The sequence below is a fragment of the Homalodisca vitripennis genome, chromosome 1, assembly GCF_021130785.1.
Source record: "Homalodisca vitripennis isolate AUS2020 chromosome 1, UT_GWSS_2.1, whole genome shotgun sequence".
In the NCBI taxonomy this organism is placed as follows: domain Eukaryota; kingdom Metazoa; phylum Arthropoda; class Insecta; order Hemiptera; family Cicadellidae; genus Homalodisca; species Homalodisca vitripennis.
In genome coordinates, this window is record NC_060207.1 from 36,123,247 (window position 1) to 36,145,455 (window position 22,209).

The 22,209-nt window shown below is 32.4% G+C and overlaps 1 protein-coding gene across 1 annotated transcript in view; it reads left to right on the forward strand.

Moving 5' to 3' along the window:
• Positions 1-22,209, forward strand: part of LOC124359772 (inner nuclear membrane protein Man1) — a 63,276-nt gene that overhangs the window by 8,829 nt on the left and 32,238 nt on the right. Inside the window, exons 3-6 of the mRNA XM_046812791.1 lie at positions 5,510-5,670; positions 5,894-5,934; positions 12,513-12,680; positions 14,554-14,734. Of these exons, the coding sequence (XP_046668747.1) occupies positions 5,510-5,670; positions 5,894-5,934; positions 12,513-12,680; positions 14,554-14,734 (551 nt within the window). The remainder of the gene's footprint in view (positions 1-5,509; positions 5,671-5,893; positions 5,935-12,512; positions 12,681-14,553; positions 14,735-22,209) is intronic.

A 22,209-nucleotide genomic window follows, 5' to 3' on the forward strand; every position in this document is an offset into this window, starting at 1 on the left:
GTTAAGATGAGCAGCTGTTGTTAAACTGTCATTGATATATGTCCTTATTTGTCTCCTTGCTTTTAAGATAATGTTTTCCTGTTAGATTTTTCTGTAATAAATGAATTAATTAAAATGTATTACTGTAGGTATCAACTTATAATATATTATACTTATACTGTTCAAAACTGTTGTAAAACTGTTATAAATTCAAAAATATGTCAATAAAAAGGGTTACAGTAGCGTTGAAACAAGTACTATAAGTGTTCCAGTATATTTAAATACACTTTAATAACGTAAAATATGTACCTCATTTTAGATGAACTTACCTCAAAGTATTTTTAATTTTGATGATTAGTTTTTATGTCAAATTAATGGTAAACTAAGATTGTTAGTATTTGGAAGAAAAAAATGGATAGCAAAATAAAATGTCAGTTAAAGGATGGGATTTCTAGGTTATCTGTTTAATAGATCTAAATTCAGCAAAATTTTTTAAGTATTAACTGAAAAATGCAAATTATTAGCACATGTTCAAAACAAAAAGTTAGCCTAGTGGGATGAAATCTTTGCTGAAAACTATTTCTGATTTTTCACCTTTGATTTTTATTTTTTATTTCAGTTTGCCTATGATTTTTTTCTAGTAGGGTTTACACTGACCCTTACATCCCATTATTTCACCCACTGGTGTAGTGACACTTAATCAGAAGCATGTAACGATGAAATCAATAAAACATATCCAATACCATAGTATGTGGTACTTACAAGAATATGTTGAAGTTTTTACATTAACTGACACTATTTTATTGCTTAATATATGTATGAAAATTAAGTTTAGTTTTCTTTAATTAGGAGTTCCTTTTTAAAGAAATTAATCAGAATGTCAGAATCATTAACACAATCATAACTCAAATTCCATAGTCATGTTTCTTCCAAAAATACAATAATTTAAAAAGTGGTACTAGATCTAATTACTGTATTCTGTGAAATAGGAATAAATGATGAAAGACGTACCGTGGAACAGTGGCGTCGGGCCGGGGGGCACGTGCCCCCCCCAACATTATGCAAAAAAAGAAAAAATAATATAAATTATCTTTAAAATTACGTATATGTATACACTAAAAGTTACGAAATGAATAACTAATATAGATCCCCCGTTAGTCTATTTTTCTGTATGCATCTAATTTGATTCTGTGTGTGTAAAGTATGTGCGTGTTACAACTAAATTTACAAGTGCCGGTGAGCCGACTCTGGCCGGGTTTGCGCCCGAGCTGGAGCAAGCCGATCGAATGCACCCGAGCCCAGCCGACGCCGGCCGAGGGCCTCCGAGCATTGACGACGCCTGGCGGAGGGATATCATACCAGCTCAGTGCGCGTGTGTTGTGTTGTGTAGGTGGTCGCCACGTTTTATTCGTTCAATAAGCTTATTGTTACTAGCTGAGCTGCTATTGTTTGTGTAATTTTTGCGGATTGTTCGTTTGTTATCATGTCTAAGAAACAGTCCTCTGTACTAACATTCTTTAAAAAAACTTGGAAATTCAAGTGAAAGTGTAAATGAAGATAGACATTTAGCGGGAAGTAGCACTGGAGGTAGCGTTGGTGATGAATCGCCATCTTGTTTACGCCCAGATCGTGATGCTACATTCCAGGGCGAAAGTAGAGATCCTTCATTGGGAGTACAAAAGTGCAGATATTGCAAAAGGAGCATTTCAGCCTGTTGATTGTTTTAAGGTAAGCAAGATTCAATCCAAAATCGAGGCAGTTCAAAGAATCCTGGTACAGTGAATTTAATTGGGTCGAATATAGCCCCATTAAAGACGCTGCATTTTGTTTACCCATGCCGACTATTTTGTCAACATAAGTCTGGTCGCGGGGAGGAGTCATTCACTAAACTGGCATGAACAATTGGAAGAAAGCTTTGGAAAAAATTCAGGAAACATGAGAAATAGTGAAATGCATCAAAAATCTAAACAGTTTCTCAATGAGTATAGAAAAGCAGGAAGCACGGTAGCAGATTCGTTGTCCTCGGCACATACTAAAATGGTTGAGATGAATTGAGGTATTTAAAATTCATAATTGAAAACATCCTATTCCTTGGAAAAACAGAAATCTTGCCTTAAGAGGACATGATGAGAGTACTGCTTCATTTAACAGGGGGAACTTTATAGAACTGCTACAACTGAGATCTACTCAAATGGAGGAAGGAATCCAAACATTAATGAAATCCCCAGTCCATTCATACAAAAAGGTGCCCAGGTACAAAATGAGATAATAGATTGCATAAAAAGTGAAATGCTTCGACAAATTGTCCAAGAGGTGAGTGAGGCTTTGGCCTACTCAATTATTTGTGATGAAACTACGGATATTTCAACCCGTGAACAGCTTAGCATTTGCATTCGATACATTACTAAAATAGATGGACACATTAAAATCAATGAAAGGTTTTTGGGCTTCGTTGATGTGTCAGACACTACTGGTGAAAATTTTACATCACACTATTAAACAGTATCTGCAGCAGTTGGGTATAAGCTTAAATAAAATGCACGGCCAGGCATATGATGGAGCTAGTAACATGAGCGGCAAAATTCAAAGGTGTTGCCCTCAAGGTTCCAAGAAGAAGAGCCTAAAGCTTTGTACACACACTGCCATGCCCACTTGCTTGATCTGGCTGTTTCAGGAGATTTTGTGAAGAAATAAGACAGCTTCGGAATTGCTTATCCATAGTAAATCACCTGTATAACTTAATTAATGCATCAGCTAACAGGTTTTCAATATTTGAATCAATATGTAAGCAAAGCGGAGAAACAAAATGAAAAGACTGGTGAGCTTGTCCTCGAACTAGATGGACAGTTCGACACAAAGCAATCCATGTAATTCTAGAGCAGCTCCCTGAAGTGTACGAAACTTTGGAAGTTATTGCAAACGATGTATCAAATCGTAAAATTGCAGCCGAAGCTGATGGTCTAGCCAAACAAATCAGCACATTTGAATTTGTATTCAGTTTAAAACTATTGCACAGCGTTTTGAGTCAGACTGATATACTCTCCAAAGAACTGCAGAGTGAATCTCTTGACATTTCTAAGGTTTTTGCAAAAGTTGAATCAGTCATTGACTGTTTAAAACTGGACAGAAATGATGATGGCTTTATTCAGATGTGGAATGAGTCAGAAGAACAGTGTAACAAATATGGTATGAAAGGTTTGTCAGTTGAAAGGCCTTCACTACCACGCAAACGGAAAGATTCCGAAAAAACTTGAAGCTAGTAGTAGCTCTTTCAGATGCTGCAATTTCAATCAATCACCTGAACCTGAACCTGAACAGATGTTCAAGACTGGCATTTACTTTGCTGCTTTAGACACAGTAATTGTAAACCTGCAATCTCGTTTTTCCAAGAATGATTATGATAAAATCAACTGCATTGCCCAGTTACTATTTAATTGGACCGAAATTGACAACAACGCTGTTATGGCAATCCAAAAGTTTTATAACTTGTCTTTAAGTTTTCTCTGTACATCTTAAATTTTTTCACTGTTATGCAAAGAACAATTTTGTCAAAACAGACAAAGCAACCACAAGAATAACGTTCCAAGAGTTGGCTGATTTTTTATTGAGAATGATCTTCAAGCCAGTGCACCAGATGTTTGCAGCTACTAGAAATATCACTTTCGTGGCCTATCACAACAGCAAGCGCAGAAAGATCGTTTTCTACACTACGAAGGCTAAAGACATTTCTTCGAAGCACCATGACAGAAGACCGCTTAAGTGGGCTTGCCCTGATGTCTATTGAGCAAGAATTGACGTTCTGAATACATGAAAGATAAAAAACTAGATCTGTTAGTTGGACAGATTTTCAAATCTAGCCGATAGGAGCCTAATGCTTCATTAGAAGTAACGAAAATTGGTTCGTTGAAAACCATTACTGTAGTTCTGTTCACCTTAAAACTTTGTCTTGTACACAAATTTGTTTTTGTGTTATAAATGTCCTTGCAGTTATGTCTAGAATAGAATAAACTTGTATAATTTTGAAATTGAGTCTTTTTTACAATCCATCAATATAGTAAAAATTGATTAAAACCAATGTTTAACAAAAATACACATATACTTTACTTTAGTTCTTAAGTGGTAGTTTTCAAAAAAGTTTCCACGGGACCCCCCCCCCCCCCCGGAGACCCCGTGCCCCCCCCCAAATTATTAGGTCACGCTACGCCTATGCCGTGGAACTATTAGTTTTTATAATCTGCTGATATATTTTTAAGATATCTTATACATAATTAAAATTACTTTAAAATTAACCTAAAAAAAAGTTCAAATGATGTATACTCTTTCTGACATGATCATAATCATTTAATGCATAATTCACAAAACATACAAGGGTAATTTTCTTATATTAAATATTAAGTACAATAAGATTGATTTAACCAGTTATTATTTTTATGACAACTAGTTTGTTTATTTTAAATTTGTTTATAATAAATGCAGCAAGATTAAATAACAAGAAACAAATTCATAAGTCATTGTAATAATAGATGTGTTTTTATTTGAAAATTATACATTTCAAATCCAAAATGCATAATTTGTCATTGTTGGCTAAATGAGAAAGAGTGACTATCAGTTTTAAAACTGAAATGATAATAATTACAATATTTTCAAACTTCTTATTACCTCCCAATTGCTATACATACAATATTGCTTTTTTCTGCTCTGAAATTAAATAATTAGTCTAGTAGGATCTAGTAGGACATGCACTGTGGTTAGGCCTATCTGCTGTAGTAGTATCTTCAGATGTCATGTTTCATGCAATTGACATGAGTGAAAAAGTTATTGAAAAAGCAATAAATATAATTGAAGGACAGTACATTAAATGAATTTTGCTTGCTTCAAAGTCCCAATTTTCTACATACGAAAACTACCTATGAAAAATTCATCTTAAAAATGTTGGTTATTAGGTCAAAGTCAAAATCTCTTTATTTACATAATCTTCAAGAGTTGTGGCGTCAACATAATATAATACATAGTAATACAGTGAAACAATGTAATAGAACTAAAGTAAAAATATTGCATTTAATTTTTTGTCCTTATAAACATGGTTGTCTCCAATTATAAAATTCGTTCAAGGAATAAAACGGTTGTTCTTGCAGCCAGGTTTTTACATGTCTTCTAAAATGAAGATGGTTGGTTATCTTTATTTCCTCTGGTAGTATGTTCCACATTTTTGCTCCAGTGTAACTCGTTTTCTTCTCAGTGGATGTTAGTCTGTGTACTGGAAGGCAGAAGTTTCTTGCATTTCTGGTGTTGTACTGATGATATTTTACTCCGTTGCGTGCAGTTTCAGGTGCATTTTGATCTCCGATAAATTATAATTAATTAGTTATTATGTAACTACCTCCATCTCAGTTTTATCTTAGTCATGATCAGAACAAGATAAATTAATTATCTGGAATGTATACTTATCCAGATATATACGTTCTAACTGCACATCTTTTGTAACAAAATATGTTACACTGTAATAATAACAGTTTAAATTTTGTTTCAGCAATATTCGTAGCAAAACAACATCATCATTGGAAGGAAAGATTTGGAGAAATGCATCTACAATATCAATGGTGCTGTTATTTGTTGTTGGTGTCTTTTTCTGTGGACTCGCAGTTGTATATCTGAATGTGCGTTTCAAAGAAATTCCTATGACTTCTACAGGTGTGTATAAATAAAGCTTTATTGAACCAGTAAAAATCTTAATCACATGATTGTTACTCATAAAATTGTTTTTTATTGTTAAATTATTTTTTATTTCAATTTAAAAACTTTAGTTTATGGACAGTGTTAAGCTCAATTAATGATAACTTATAATTTGTGAGTTTCATTTTTAAACTAAAAAATTGTGTGAAAACATTTCTAATTATTTTTGTTTATGTTGCAGATACAAATTTACCCTTATGTAAACTGGGTGAAAAACCTGGAGTAAGTATATTTTTAATAACCATACTTGCATTTCACATTAAATTATAAAAGCCAGTAGGCCTCTCTGAAATTTAGGTTTACTTTCAAGATAGAATCTGAGTTATTAGCTTGTAGTGACATGTTCTTGAGTTGTACTGTATAAAAAAAATTAAACTACAAACACATTGTTTTATCCATCTGTGCAGTAACTCTTGATAGAAATATCCTGGAGACTTATTTTAAGGTCCTAGACTTAAAAGTATTAAACATGTTTTTCTCGGTCCAAGGAAGAATTGTGTTAATTTGGGGATCGAAACATCAAAGGACACTCCATTGTCATGTAACTATAGTGTGGAAGCCTATTCCGTCATATACTGAAGCGTGGATGCCATTTATCCACAACTTGCTACATGTAAATCACATATAAATCAGGTGCAGTCATCATAACTGAAGGATGGACAGAATTATTCAACTGTTAAAATTCATATTTAGTGTAAATGATAACAATACAGGCTAAAACAGATCTTTCAAGTAAAGATTCAGTTATGCATTTCTAAAACATAACTTTATTAAAATTCACATTAATAAGTCTTCTATGTGCACCAATAATTTTCAATCTGGATGTCCAATGACAGAGGCAAACATCTAGTTAATAAACACACCTCATAAAATGAATGTAAGAACTGAAGTTACCTTGATTTTCTTAATTTTACTAGCTGGTAAAAATATGAACCCTCTTAGTGCCAGACAGTTTTTTGAAGTTCATACGAATAATGCCAGACTGTTTCTTAAAATAACGTGCTAAGAGCGCACTTCAGCGTTTTTAGAATAAACAGAGATATGCACTCACAGTGCACATCAGCATTAAAAGGGTTAAACATTAACTCAACAAAGTATTATGACTAAATTAGGGCAAGTCTTTGCACTGCTGCTCCACCTCATTTATTAAATGGAGAGTTTCTGAAGGCTCCACTTCAATTCCACAGATAAGAGATGACCATCATCTCAAGAATTAACTTGCGAGTACTCAATCTTAACCCTTTGCGCTTGAAAGGCCAGCAGCACTGTAGTGCAGTCATTGAAGCATTGTTGGTCCGAATTTTTTTTACTGTGAACCGAATTGCATAAAATTTTAGAATTAGGTTCTTCTTACCCTTAACTTCAAAAGTGAAAAATGATTTGAACTCCGCAACCACCCTGGGGGTGGTTGCCACCCCTTCTCGGGAGTGAATTTATTTTTTTCTAAATAACCTCGGATATCGATAAAAGGCCTAATTTTTAAGCAAAAAAATCATCTATAACGTTTTTTCGAAAAATTCAATACTTTTCAAGTTATTGGCAATTGAAAATTCGAAATTGTTTCACGTTTTTTTTCATCGGTTTTTTTGCAAATATCTCCAAAAATATACGTTTTTTAAATCGAAAATTTTATAAGGAACACAATTGTAGCAGGTAAAACAATGAACAATTCTGTTTTTTATAAAGTATTCTAAGTGCAATATTAAGCTAGATATTAAAAATCAAAGCCGTTTTTTATTTTGTCTGAAATTTAATCGATGTGGTCAATGCCATCTAGCGGCGAGCAGATGCATTTTAGGCATTCTAATAAAAAAGAGTTTTATAGTGCTTGAAATAAGCTTTAAAATGAGCACTATTAAAAGTCTTTTGCACGTAAAATAAGTGAGCTGTATTGCAAATAAGAGGAGCATCAAATGTTTTTTTCTTTTAAATCAATGGGTTTCATAAGTGCCATTTCCACCAAAAATTAAAAATCAATCGTATTCCGCCTAGAATCAACTTTATTATGAAGAGTTTAATAGATTTTATCAGTTTGGGCTGCTTCAGGACACATATTTTTCAAAAAAGTCACGATTAAAAAAAAATTTCAAATTTTTAAAAAACCACCTTTTTTCATAATATCTCAAAAATGACGACACATTACGAATAAAAGTGTAGGTATAAAAAATGTAGGTATATTTCTGACAAAAAATTTGGATTTTTTGATTTTTCTGTAAAACAAAAATTGACACGGAAATATGATTGTTTAAAGAGCGCGTGGCAGCGCAATCACAGCCTCTCTTAAGCCCTTTAAACCCTTCACCGTTTGAGAAAAAGGTTTTTTTACTATATATTGCAATGAAGGATGTTGTAGCTCTCTTAATTAACTTTACAATGGTTTTTTATAAATTGTGATAGCATGAAAAATTGAAGGAGTTATGGTCAAAAAACTTATCATATTTTTTTCTACTTAGTAACTGAAAATTTCGGACTGTGAATATTTGGAGCAATGTGAAAGTACGCAGTATAATAGAGACCCAAAACTATTGTAATGTGTATATATATATAATACATAATATGGCTCATATATTTTGGAAACGTAGGCATGAATACATACTAACTTTCTTATATGTATATAATAACACATTTGAGTAAAATTTTTGTATAATTTTTGTAAATATTTTATCCAATAAATGGCAATTTTTTATTCTAAATTAAATTATTTTAAAAATAATATGTAATCATATATATTTACTGTATTAATTTAGGGGTAGTTTTAAGGGTAGAAAAGCTTAAGAATATGATAATCATTTTCGAGAGTGGTGGAATAATATTTAAATCCTTTTCATTTTATCAAAAAAAATTTTAACAATTTTTTTTATCAAGGGGTAGTTTTTCAAGGGTTTGAAAGGGGGTTAAAAAATTTGATAATTATTATAGAAAATATAAAATATTACTAACTCTATACTTACATCTTTTTTATATCATACCAAAGTATTTTTTTGTGATTTTTTCAATTTAAGGGTTGTTTGCAAGGGTTTTTTGTAAGATGTTCAAGGGGTTTTTGAAAATGATTTTAATATGAGGTAATTGTGTTATAAAACACTTTAAAATTTCACCACTTACTATTAAACATGTTTTTTTCAGCGATAAAATGGCTCAATGTCGATTTTTAATCCATTAAGGGGTTGTTTACACCCCTTAAAAATAATGGGCGGTTCAGATCATTTTCACTTTTGAAGTTAAGGGTAAGATGAGCCTAATTCCAAAATTTCATGCAAATCGGTTCACAGTAAAAAAATTCGGAGGTAAGACCGTATTTTTTCGCTTCAATGACTGCACTAGGCCACACCAAGGTTGCAGACAGCTCACGCTAGTTTTGCTGTAGTTTGTCCTCCAACTCGTATGGCCAGTACAGAAATGCCGCGCTAGTTTCATTGACAGCTCGGCGGCCATATTTGTTGTTTGCCTCTCCAGATCGGAATTATTTTTCAATTTCCTCTGCATTATTTGCATAATAATTTAAAATAATTAAAGAAGAAATGAAAATAATTTAAAATGTATTTTAACACTTTGTACCCTGGGCCCTTAATACATGTTTCGGCGTGGCTCCCTGGGGGTTTTATGATGCTTTTAAAAAATTCTGTGTTATTACAGTAATTATGTTATGAACTCATACTATATATCTTTTTAAATAGAGATACATACTTTTTTTAAATGTATACAAATATAAAGTTTATTTTCAAAATAAAATTATTACATACTACTGAATGTTATGTAAAAAATACAAAAAAAGTTTTTGCTACATAGCTTGTTAGTTCGCCTTAGTGTGGTAATTTTTAAAGTACAATGGTCTGAATCAAATACAGGATCTCGCACATTTTCGTTTAGATCGTTCATAAAATCAATATTTGGTCCCAGGTGTGTATCAAAATCATCGTCACTTTCCGACTCTGAGTCAAACAAAAGATCGCGAATTGCATCACTTTTGATTTCATCACCCATATTATTTCAACTCGAAAATAATAAGTAAAGAATATAAAAGAAAATCAACGGTAAGTCGAGAATAAAGAACAAAGTGAGTGTAAATACAAAACAAACATACAAATACAACATATTTCATTACTAAAACGTGACCCAGGGATCTCAAAACCAACAAATACGAACTTAGACAACCAATGAACATAATCAAAATGTTTCAATCCAAAAATAAGATGACTGAGCTAAATAATACAATTAAATAACATGACCCGAGCTATACTCGGGCGCCGGTAGCAGGCGCTGCTGACGCGGCCCGACCTATACTCGGGCTCAGGGTACAAAGTGTTAATGAATCTTTCAAAGATTCAAACACAAAGATAAACATTCGTGTCCCAACATACATTTGGGAAATTAACTAGTATACGTATATTGTTAGCAAAAATATGTAAATAAAATGTTATAAAGTAGGCTTTTACAGTTTTTTTTATACTCAGACATGAACTATTTAATTTTTCTTAGTCTTTATATTTTTTAAAGAAATAAAACTTTAAAACACAAACTTATGTGTAGTCAAGAATAGTTTGCACACGTCTTCCAGTAAAATTTGGTATGTTTCTATCACTTCAGTGTATAGGCCCACTATGCGTCATTCGTCTATTTGCACAGTCAATGTTTAGAGAACAATTAAAGGCTAATTTAAAATTTACTACTTTACTTAAAAATATAGCTGCTTGATAGATTTCAGTACTCACCATTAATTATAAAACAAAGAGAATATTAGAAAATAACTGCTATGTTTAGTGGCCAGTGGTACTGGCCTTATGAGCTATAGACATATATATCTTGGCCAGTACAGCTGGACATACGAGCTGAGATAACATTACGGCAAACATTAATCCGCACTTTCAACAAAATGGCCAGTAGAGTTGGCCATACAAGCTCCAAGGACAAATTATAAATACTACTTTCGAGTGCATAGGGTTAAAATCAAATCTTGGGATACTTGAGTTCAAAACAACATCACTGAAATAAAGGCAATCAGCAAAAACAGATCATTCTGCACCACACTTTCCATGATAAACTTGCAGTATTGAACACCATTGAACTCTCTCATATACACTTGGGTACTTTGGTATGTATTATCCGGAGGTTACTATTATTGGAACAGTTTTTTTGACAGGATCTAAAAATTTATATATTATAAAGAACAGATTTGGTTTGACTTACTGTGAAAATTACATGTCATTACGACGATCGGTTCTTGTTTACTGCCTCCCAAAAGGAAGTAGTGCCGGCAAGAAGTAGTCCACTGTGTCCCTATCTACTTCTTGTTATTATGTGATATAAGCATGTTTATATCAGGTTGCGAAACAAAACAGAACCTTTGGTTCACATGTAACAAGTAGTACCAATGTTAAAGGTAATCTTTACAAGTGCTCAAGTGATCTGAGCTTGAATTTGGGTACTATCTTGATGGATAATTTTCCGCCAGAAGTGTGGGATGACGACGAAGGCACTACCAAAGCCCACACTGATAGCCAGGGGCATTTCCGTTCGGTACATTCCCAACCTCAAATCACATCCCAGATTATTCAAAACTTTTTCAACTTGAGATCTCTTTGCTAAACATACTCAGCCTGAACAGTAGGAAAAACATTAATCCAGTGTTCTACTTTCTGGTACAACCATTAAATAATTCAATATACTGAATTGACACAATAAGTCTTTTGCCAACCATGTATATTTTGAAATACTGTCAACAAAACCCAAGGGCAGTGCAAGTATCTTCATCCACAGACCCCACTCAGATAACATTATGATTTTGTGTGTATAAGGACATCTGTAAGACAGTTTTAACAAGTGCATAACTCCAAAATCATTAAACTAGGAAGCAGAGGATATATCTCAAGGTCGTTCTGATTCTGAGTTGGTATTTCGATTGAGGCTCTATTCTGAGGTGACTGTTGAACATTTCTGATCAAGTTAAAATAACAGCGAGGGATGATTTCAATAAAATGTTAGTTTAGAAATCAAACCCCTTACTGTGCAGCAATTGCCTTGCTTTCTTTACTATCAAACAACTCTCCAGAGTCCATGCTTGCTTTTGGCCTTCCTAGGCATGAATATTTTCATTCACTTTATCTGAACGCGCTCTTTAACAGTGATCACCAAAGGTGATTTTAGTTATTAAAATTTTCTACGCGGTTCGGGTGACTTGTATTTTTTAAGAGTGTGAGGACATGAACAGGAGCAGTTAAGGTTAAAAGCTGTTGGTGTTGGGATATGATCCTGTGTGACTGCACATTCAAATTATTATTTTGTTATCTGTTGAGAGGATTGACTGATAATAGAGAGCCTTTGAGGAATGACCTGGCAAACCACTACCTCATCTTGTTTTTGTGTGTCAGCTTATGTTGTTTTTAATACAAAGAAAAAAAAGTTATAATTGTACTTCTAGAAATATTTCTTGTAACTGGGCAGTATTAGATATTAGGTAATAAGGAATTTGATATTTCTTGTAGCTTTAACATTGTTTTAAACTATTAGGGCTGTTAGTGTTACAAAAGTATCTAACTATATATAGTATCACCAAATCAAAGTATCTCCAACCTGAACCATAAAACTAAGAGTTACGTTTATAATAAATAAGAAATGAAGTAGCCTAATGTTTAAAATTGGCTAATCACATATAAGAAAGATATGTATCATACTGATATAATGTTTTTATACAATGTGTTTGGCTAATAGGAAATGAAGTAGTGTGTAATGTTCAGATTGGCTAATCATGTACTTATATACTATATTGTTATATACTATCATAAACCTGTTTTCACTTTTAGGCAACTTGTGTTCTGAGCACTGAAGTTAAGCCAGCCATGGACATGTTCAAAGAGCTATACCACGTTTTAAATGACCGAGCTGTTCAGTACGCATGTGGAAGTGGTTTGGAAACATCAGCACTGGCTGAGGACCAGATGACACAACTGTTGGTTGAGAAGTCTGCTGTGGTGAGTTTACAACACTTTAAAGAAAAGAGTGACAAATTAGAAGACACAGAATAACAAAGACAGTAGATTTGGTCAATTTCTTCAGATTTTAGCAGATTAAATAGTAAGTAAGTTTACAACAGAGCACAAATTGAATAATTAAAGATGCTATTCAAATAAATATAAAGGTTAAATATAATTAATATTAACGTAAGTGGTGAATTTGATTTAATTACTCGTATTGATTTAAATTAGTTGTTGTGCCTTGTTTTTGATTTAACATGTAAATTTATACCATTTACAAGATTTCATACAACAGTATAAGTATGAACATACACTTACCTATGGATACTGTCTTTTCGATATTAAAAAAATGAGAAAAATATGAAATATGAACACACGTGTATGGATAACAATGAACATAACAATATGGATATTAACAAAATTTGTTGAGTAGTGCAGAAATCAAAGTGCGTATCCAATACCTGTTCAAGAAATTGAAGTCACTAACTAAAAGAATCTGTCGGTCCATTTGAGTTTAAAGAAAAAATTAATTGATCTAAATTAGGTACACTGATTGACGGATTTGTTAAGTCTGATAGACTATAATAAGAAACAAAAAGCCACTTGAGAACTAAATCAACTCGGAAATATGTTGAACAGAGATCTAGTACTAGAAAAAATACTTTTTGAGAAAGCAGTGCGTTATTTATTGTAAAAGTGACTCGATTTTGTAACACTTTAGCAAATAACAAAACCAAGCATGGTTAAAATGGAATGACTTAACATCAACAATAAATTGTTTTGTTTTATAATAAAATTACTACCTAGCTATTTCAAAACTTATTTAAAAAGAAATACTTATATAATGAACCACATAGTCTGCTCCTATCACTAGATGTACCAGATCAGATATTGTGTCCTGTAAACTTATTATCTCTATAACTATTATAGACCCTAACAAATAAATATTTATTTTCCAACCTTTACATTCATGTTTACAATAAATGAAAAACTTAGGAAGTCACTGACCAAAAACAAGTAGCTGGTCAGTGTAACAGATAAACAATATACAAATAAACAGTTTATAGCTTGCTCTCACATAAAATAAATAAAAACTAAAAAGTCAACAGACTGCTTTCCGCGACGTCTGCACAAGACTACAAACAAAACTACAACCAAAATAAATACATATAGCAGACTTTCATACAATATAGAGTGATTGCTAGAAACTAATTAGCAATGTAAAGAATGTAAAACTGTTTTGAATAAAAATACAAATATAAAATCTTATGTACTAAAATCATAAATAAGTTTACAAAAAATGTATAAACTAATATATTGAAATAAATGATAATTTAATTAATGTATTACATAAAATTACATACAAATGTCAAAAAAATCACATACGTACACTCACATGCATACAATAGAACATCCACACACTCTTAACATACATTTACACATACACACTACTATGAAACACACACCATGTACTACTTTTGTATTTTTACACAATCAGGTTAAAAATGATGTAATAATGATGTAAATAATGTAATAAGTGGTTGCATAAAACCTTAATTAATACACTCGTTAAAAAAGCAATGTCAGGTTTTGTAAATAGCCAGGATTTTAGTAAGGAGCAGAATTGTTTTAAGTTACTACTCGATTTGATTTCGTCAGTCATTTGATTAAATAATTTTGGGCCTATGTATTGAATGGATTGTCTATAGAGTTCTTTATTAACTTTAAGTAATGTGCTCCCTTTCTGACTAGTACAAAAAAAGAATGATCTATTTTAAATAAGGCTAAAAAAATAAACATGTTATGGGAGTACATGTCAATACATTATTTTAGTGTGCTCAGTTTTAAATTTTTCATTTGAATTTTTCAGAGTCTGTGGGACATTGAAAAACACTTGGGCAACATCAAAGTTTTGATCCGAGCTAATCCACAGTGGGGAGTTGAAGTTAATGGAGATAAGTTCAATATTCCATCTCCCAACCTGCCTCTTGGGTGTTACGTGCTCAGCTTATTCTATGGGATTATGGGTTCAGCTTTACGCTTAATTGTTGGTCAGTAAGACTTAAAATTGTTATTTTTTATTTAAGTTTGCATTTTTCTTTATACTTAGTAGCATGTATGTTCTTTTCATCCTTCATTAACATGTTAATTTTAACGGAGTGTGTATTTTTAGTACTGTAATAAAGTCAATGTTAACGTTGGATGTAATTAGTTATTCATTCTCATTTTCACATTGAACAATATAGGCTATTAAGAATATCACCCAGCTTTGTTTCAGTCGGGTTTAAATTTCAAATGTTATATTAATTTGGTTGGAGAAAAAATTATTTCATGTAATATTAAATTAATTTATGGCTTATTCAAAACGTTCATAAATACAACCAACAAATCCTTTGTAGGATGGCTTATCCTTTTTATATCAAAACCATTTTGAGACATATATTTGTGAATTTGTATGAAAAAAATGTTTATAAATCTTTAGTATTAGAAACAACACAATTAGATTAACCCATTGCGGATCGTGAAAACGGCGCGCGCGCGGGCCTTAGAGTACGAATTAATCCGTATTGCAACGCAGCACCCGCAGTGTTTGCACGCCTACCTGCCTGATTAGCGCGCTCGCTAATTATACATGTTTTGTTTGTTTATGTTGTTATTTATGTTATATAAACATTATACAGATCATATTAGACAAGTATATTATACTAGAAGTATATTCAAGTATATTCATAAATATCCTCGGAAGCACTACTTTGAGCGTTTTTTATTGATATTGAAATGATGTTGAAATAGAGTTTCCACATCCGGTGGTGTCCCAGGAACAATGTCTGAAATAGTCTGAACATCTGAATCATGGTCACTAGCCCACTCGTCACTGTCAACATTAGTATCCGCGTAATTATGAAAACGTGGACAAATACGCGTGATAGAACCGTCTCCATCCTCAATAACACTATCGATATCACTTTCATCACTTCCACTTTCTAATAATAGTCTATCTAATTCAGATGATCGTAAATTGTCACCCATTTTATTTACGTACACGCACACGAGGCAAAGGAAAATAGAACGCCACGACTGTACGCCTCAGACAAACAATTTGTCGCAAATAATAACGTTATTGACCGATAACGAGGGGAGTATTTGTGGACGAGTATCAGAGATAAGATAGGAAGCCAGTCCAGGAAAACTGACTATAAATATCTCCGAGGCTTATAACAGCGATAAGCGTTCAAAACAAATGAGTCATCCGTACCACGTCATCCGCGTGAGGGTCACGTCATTGTGCTTTTGGTCCACGCCTCGCTCCGCGTCACCCTCACGTCGTTGATCCGCAATGGGTTAAGAGGCACACACTAGTTGTGAACATACAATTGTGTTGTGTGGATTGTTTTAATTTTTTGAGGACTGTCAGACTGTTCCATAGGTCTCAAAAGTTTTTTCTGAAAAAACCAACGGCCATTCCGTTTGTTCTTGTAGTTCCTGTAATAAGAGCCTACAATTAATACACACTGCTCATATTTAAACACTTTTGAGTAATTTTACATAATGCAGATTATGTGTAATTTCAAAGAATTTATATTTTACATTTTAGAGTGTTACACAATGTTATTTTAACTTCAGTAGTGTTTTGCTTGCATATCAATATACTGTTTTGTGTGCAAATAAACATGTAAAAATATTGTAAAAAAAGTATTTGCTCTCTTTGCATAAACAAATTAAATATAATTACCGTACCTGTAAATCACTTCTATTTTGCTGGTGTGAGAGTGATTTATTGTTATTATCATTGTTTTTAATTTTGAAATCTAATTTAATGAACGTTTGTAGTTTTGTTCAAAATAAAATTCTAAACTAAATTTATTTACAATGGTTAATTTATTTTTTGTTTCCATCTTAAAAATTTTCATATTTAAAATAACTATATTTAAAATCCTTTTTTTACTTGTTTACTTGCCTACTAGTAGATTTTCTCATGAAATATGTTTATTTCCAAATATTTAAATGAAAAAGCATATTTTAGTGATTAAAGTTAAGTCAAATTACTAAAGTTATGATTTTTTTCAAACTCTCTTATGGGGGACAATAAATATTTTTTACTGTTAAAAATGTTGGTCCTCGAAGGTTTATAAAATGTTGTCTATAGCAGTGAAGAATAACATTGTAGATGTGAAGCTGTAAAGTACTGTCATACAATGGCCTACAGGATCAGCTCAGATTGTTGTGAATGTCATCTTCTGAATGTCTTGCATTTATAATGACCACTTTTCTGCTGATTGATGACTCTTAAATTGATTTAAATATTATGATGTGATTTAAAAACTTGGAATTCTATTACAAAAACATGCTATTGTATACTTGACAATGATTAGGCCTGTGTAATTTTGTAATACAACTTTGAAGATTTAAATTAATAATTTAAATTTTTGCTGTAGGATAAGAAAATTTTAATTAGTTGATCAAAGAAGGGATTGAAGCATTTCACTGTTCCAAGATGCAAATGTTCAAGTAGTAAGAAATATTACAAGTTTCATTGCGTATGTAGTGAATATCTGAGCGTCACCGTTTCATTGGTCTGAATACCTTGTACAATGGAAAAAAAATACTATGAAATAAACTGTTTTATTGGTCCTAGTGTCAGATGTCCAAGTTCTCCTTACATTCAAAGAGTGTCACTTGTCCAAGTAAAAGAATACCAGATGCAGTTGTGAATCTACCTCAGAGACCAACCACTCTTGTTATGGATAAATATGAAGACGCGATATACTGCTGGTCATAGATGTTGTCTCTTGATTTGTAACTGTAATATTAATTGATACTTGTTTGTAGTTATTTTTTAAGAGTCGGCTGTAGTGAAACGATCTTTAGTTTTACCCCATGAGAACAATGATAAATTTTAAACACTGTACGCCCTTATCCCAAAAATCTTAGCTTTATTTTGTAAAGTGAATACTTTAGTACAAAAAAGTTAGTGATTTTTTCTGAATTACCAATTGAAAATATAGAAACACTAAAGAACATTTAGATGATTATTAATAATATTTTTAAAATGAGATCTCTCAAGATTTTATAATTAAAAATAAGGTTGTATAAGTGTTTGAAGTTCTCATAGACCTAAAATCCAGATGACCTCTAGTACAGCCAGTTCTTAACCCTCCAAGTGGCCAGTGACTCATTTTGAGTTCCTTTAGGTTCACTCATATTGAGTCGCTGTGTCATCTCCACTTCTATGATTTAACCATCAGATGGGGCTGTAACCTTCGCAAATATGGTATCTAAGTGTTTCAAATTAACTAACTATCCCAAATATGCATTGAAATATCTGGTAAATCTCATCACTTGACTTCAGCAATTTAGAAAGGAGAAAACTACTTATATATCCAAGTATCATACAAAGGGAATTCTCGTTTTTCATAAATGAAACTTACTTCACTGAAAAGAGCAATTATTTCTAAACACAGTACATGGTTTTTTTAATAAATATGAATATAACAAAATTTGTACCTTTGTTTTTTTGTATTTTTGAAATTTAATATATATTTTTTTCTTTTTTGTGCCAAAACTTATAAATTTGAGTTTACCTAATGGAACATAAATTTGGGATTACTATGATTTGTTATGTTTGCAGGTAAAGCAGTATTTCATACCTATAAAAATGATATAATTTTTAGTCTATTTGTTACTTTTTTTGTATATTATATTAGTATAATATGTACATCTTAGATATTTTTACACTGTGTTTCATATATTCTTATTGGATGATAAATTCTGCATCTTTTTGGCTATTTTGGTATTAAAAAAAAAAAAACTGTACACAACCAGGGAACTCATTTTTGGTTTTGTGGTATATCTGCTCTGCAACCATTAAATTTTGTAACATAATTTTTTTATGAGTTGATATTTTTGTTTTGTTTAATATTATAACTTTACATTCTTTGGGTAAACAATAATATATATATAATTGGCATATACCCGCGACTTCGCTCGTGATTTCTATGTTCTATTTCAACATCCGTGTATTTGATTGAATAGCTCCCATGATTTCAGTAACACTTGAACTATTTTAGACCATTTTAAAGGTCCAATCCATGTTCGTTTTATCATACTATTTCCTGTGTCCAGTCTAGGAATTATATCAGTATTTGTATACTTTAGCAGTATTGTATACCTCTAGTGAGAAATAGATGTGATGGCCCCTCGATGATTTTCTGTTGTAAAAAATGTATTTAGTGTTTCATGTATTGCTTTGTGATGTCACTTGCTATAATCACAGACTTGTGGTGACTAATCACCACATATATCAGAGGATCTGATCGACAGTTGGAACCAGACTTATCAGGTGTTGATAAGGTAACTGTGGATCACCAACCAGTTCGTTGGACTGATAAAGAGATCTGGGGAAGGGAGCAGAACTGCGAGTGAGTGATGGACTGTGGTGTATCATTCCGGAGGCTAGGAATGCCACAAGTCTTAACTTAATTATTTGCATATTTGATATAAGCATTATTATGAAATAATTTAATTATTAGGAAAGGGGGATAGTGGCGGAAAATAATGAGGGGTAAATTGGTTTTGTAAATTAAAATTTGTAGGGACGGGTTTTAGCATGATTGGGGATTGGCGTGGTGTTGTTATGTGTGTTGTGTGATCTTATTTTGTTCGGTTTAATTTAATTAAGGGTTTAAAATCTTTTAGTTTTCTTCTTTAATATAATATTATTTATCAAAGCTGGCAGGAGAATGGGTGTAATTAAGGATTATGGCCGCTCCACGGCCTTATCGTGCGCGGGTAAAGTGTCTAGTCCTGCACAATGTCTTTATCGCTTCTTCATTATACACCCACAATTGTGAAAAAAAAAAAATAAATAGCCACCACAGACTCACTGCATTTGCTTGTGTTCTTGAATTATAGTCACAGAGCAAAAGGATTATTGAATTATGTTTATGCCCTGATCCTCCATTTTAAGTTCCTTTAGCTAATGTACAAATCAACACCTTATCTGTACACATTCACAATTAAGCTAGTTAAGTAAAATCTAGGATAAATTAATTTGCTTTGTTGCCACAATGTTGAAATAAGTGTTGTCACTTTTGTTATGTTTTTTCTGTAATATATAAAATCTGTATATATTAAATTAATGACATTAAGGGTTAAATTAATAACATTTAATGTTTAGCTAGGAGGGGTTTTCAAAATATGAATAGGCCAATCATCCAAGAGACCTTAAGAATGTCCATGCAAAATTTTAGTACAATCTGTCTAGTAGTTTACAAGTGAAAGTTAAACAAAGGCATTTTTGCATTTATAATATTATCAGGATAAGTACAGTAGACTCATATTTTGTCCAATGTAATTGGGATCGGTTACAGAGAAACTCACATAATATGGAGGTTATGTGGTTCTAGGCTAATAACAATGAAAATAAGTGTTGTAGGAACGTGAATTTAACGTTATTACATACCTTTAACAATTGAGAAAACATGACATTTATCATGACACTAGCAAAGTTTTTAACAGGTTTTTTTTTAAGTCTGCAATTGATTTTTGTGCTAATCTCTGCCTTATCTTAGACAATGTGACATAAAGTCAAAGCTGCATAGATATTATATTTTGTGGCTTGCATTCTTCTTGTTATTCTATGTAAACAAGCAAAGCTTTTACCCCATTGCAATGTGATATTTTTGGAGTCAACTCAACCTCTTCACAATCTTTCATTACTTACCACATTGATAATTGCTTCACTAGTGTTCTCCAATCACAAATCCTCGTTGCACCATCATAAATGTCTTCGTTGTTGATTGGATCTTCAGGAATTGATGAATGGAAAAGTTCATTTGTTAGGTGCACTAAGCCACTCACATAACCCTTTCCCAGCATCTTTTTTTGGTGGGGAGGGGGAGGTCCTTCTTATTGAAATAAATTGTTCCAAAATTTTTGAATAGTATTGATTTTACCTTATTCTATACTGAACCAATCCAGTATACTACATCTTTAAGTCTTGTTCATTTAATTTGGCAATCAACATCTGGAGAAACCTTAGCCGATCATGTCTCTTCATAGTTTCTAAAACTCCGTGGTCTAAAGTTTGCACAATTGGTGCACATCTGGAGAAACCTTAGCCGATCATGTCTCTTTATAGTTTCTAAAACTCTGTGGTCTAAAGTTTGCACAATTTGTGCACATCTGGAGAAACCTTAGCCGATTATGTCTCTTCATAGTTTCTAAAACTCCGTGGTCTAAAGTTTGCACAATTTGTGCACATCTGGAGAAACCTTAGCCGATCATGTCTCTTCATAGTTTCTAAAACTCCGTGGTCTAAAGTATGTACAATTGGTGTCACGTTTGGAGGTAGAAATATGGCTTTAACATCTCCACTGCATAAATCTCTGACATATGGGAGAAAAGGAGTATTGTCCAATAATAAAACAGATTTTCTAGGGAGCTTATCTTTGTAATGCTTCATTGAAAAAAATTCATTTAAAACCAGCCACTACAAATTTTACTGTTCATCCATACATTTCTTTTATTGTGATGCATTGTTGATATACATTTTACTTTTAATGTTTTTAAGGCAAACAAAAAAAAAAAACAAAAATGCCTTTGATGGTTTTTTTTGTTGCTTTTGATGGTTTAGCAACAGTCAATAGAGACAACGGAATCTAACTGATGAGTGAAACCGATGATTTTTATTGAGTATGTCGTAACACGTTTTGCAAGATTGACCTAGTTATTACTAGGCCTATAGAGACTGTTCAAATTTGATGTGCATCGCTTCCAGCTGTAGTGACCTGTTTTCCATGTTTTATTTCCAACAATTAGGTTGGTTAATTCGGAGGCTTAGTTAAACACAACTTTGATAATGAGATTCTACTTTATACCTTTGTATAGAGTATGTACACTTTATAGCAGTTTAGAAAAATCAACGAATCAGCTATAATAGGCTTGCCAGTACAGAAGTTACTATAAGGCCAATAAGAGAGTTGAAAATGCATTATTGCTGAAAGATGATTTGAAGGAATAACATGATTATGGACATTTGTGTTACTATGAAAGAAACACCTTTTTTACAATCCAAATTAGTATTAAGTCTAAGCAATATGTTAAATCCACAGAGTCTTCGGTAAAGATTTGGGCATTCGAAGTGACCAACATTCGTCTTGTGACTGATTATTGAACTGTTATTACTTTTATGTCACACCACTTCCACAGTAGGGTTACTGTAGAACAGTGATGTTCCAGGTCATTGGCCTATACGAACAGCACCGTAAACAATATCAGATATAATTGCAAAATATTGGGTGGGATCAACTGTCACCCTCCTTCCACAAGTTGCATAACGTGGCTAAACATCAGTTACATGGCATGCATCTCTAGCAAGATGATATAGTAGTGGACAGTACAGACGGACTTTATTATTTACTCTTACTTTTATTTAAAAAATTAATGACACAACTCTCTGTTTCAACGTCAACCTCACAAAAATCTTTAAAATTCAGCTGTTGTGAACTTTTACCCTCATCCCTCG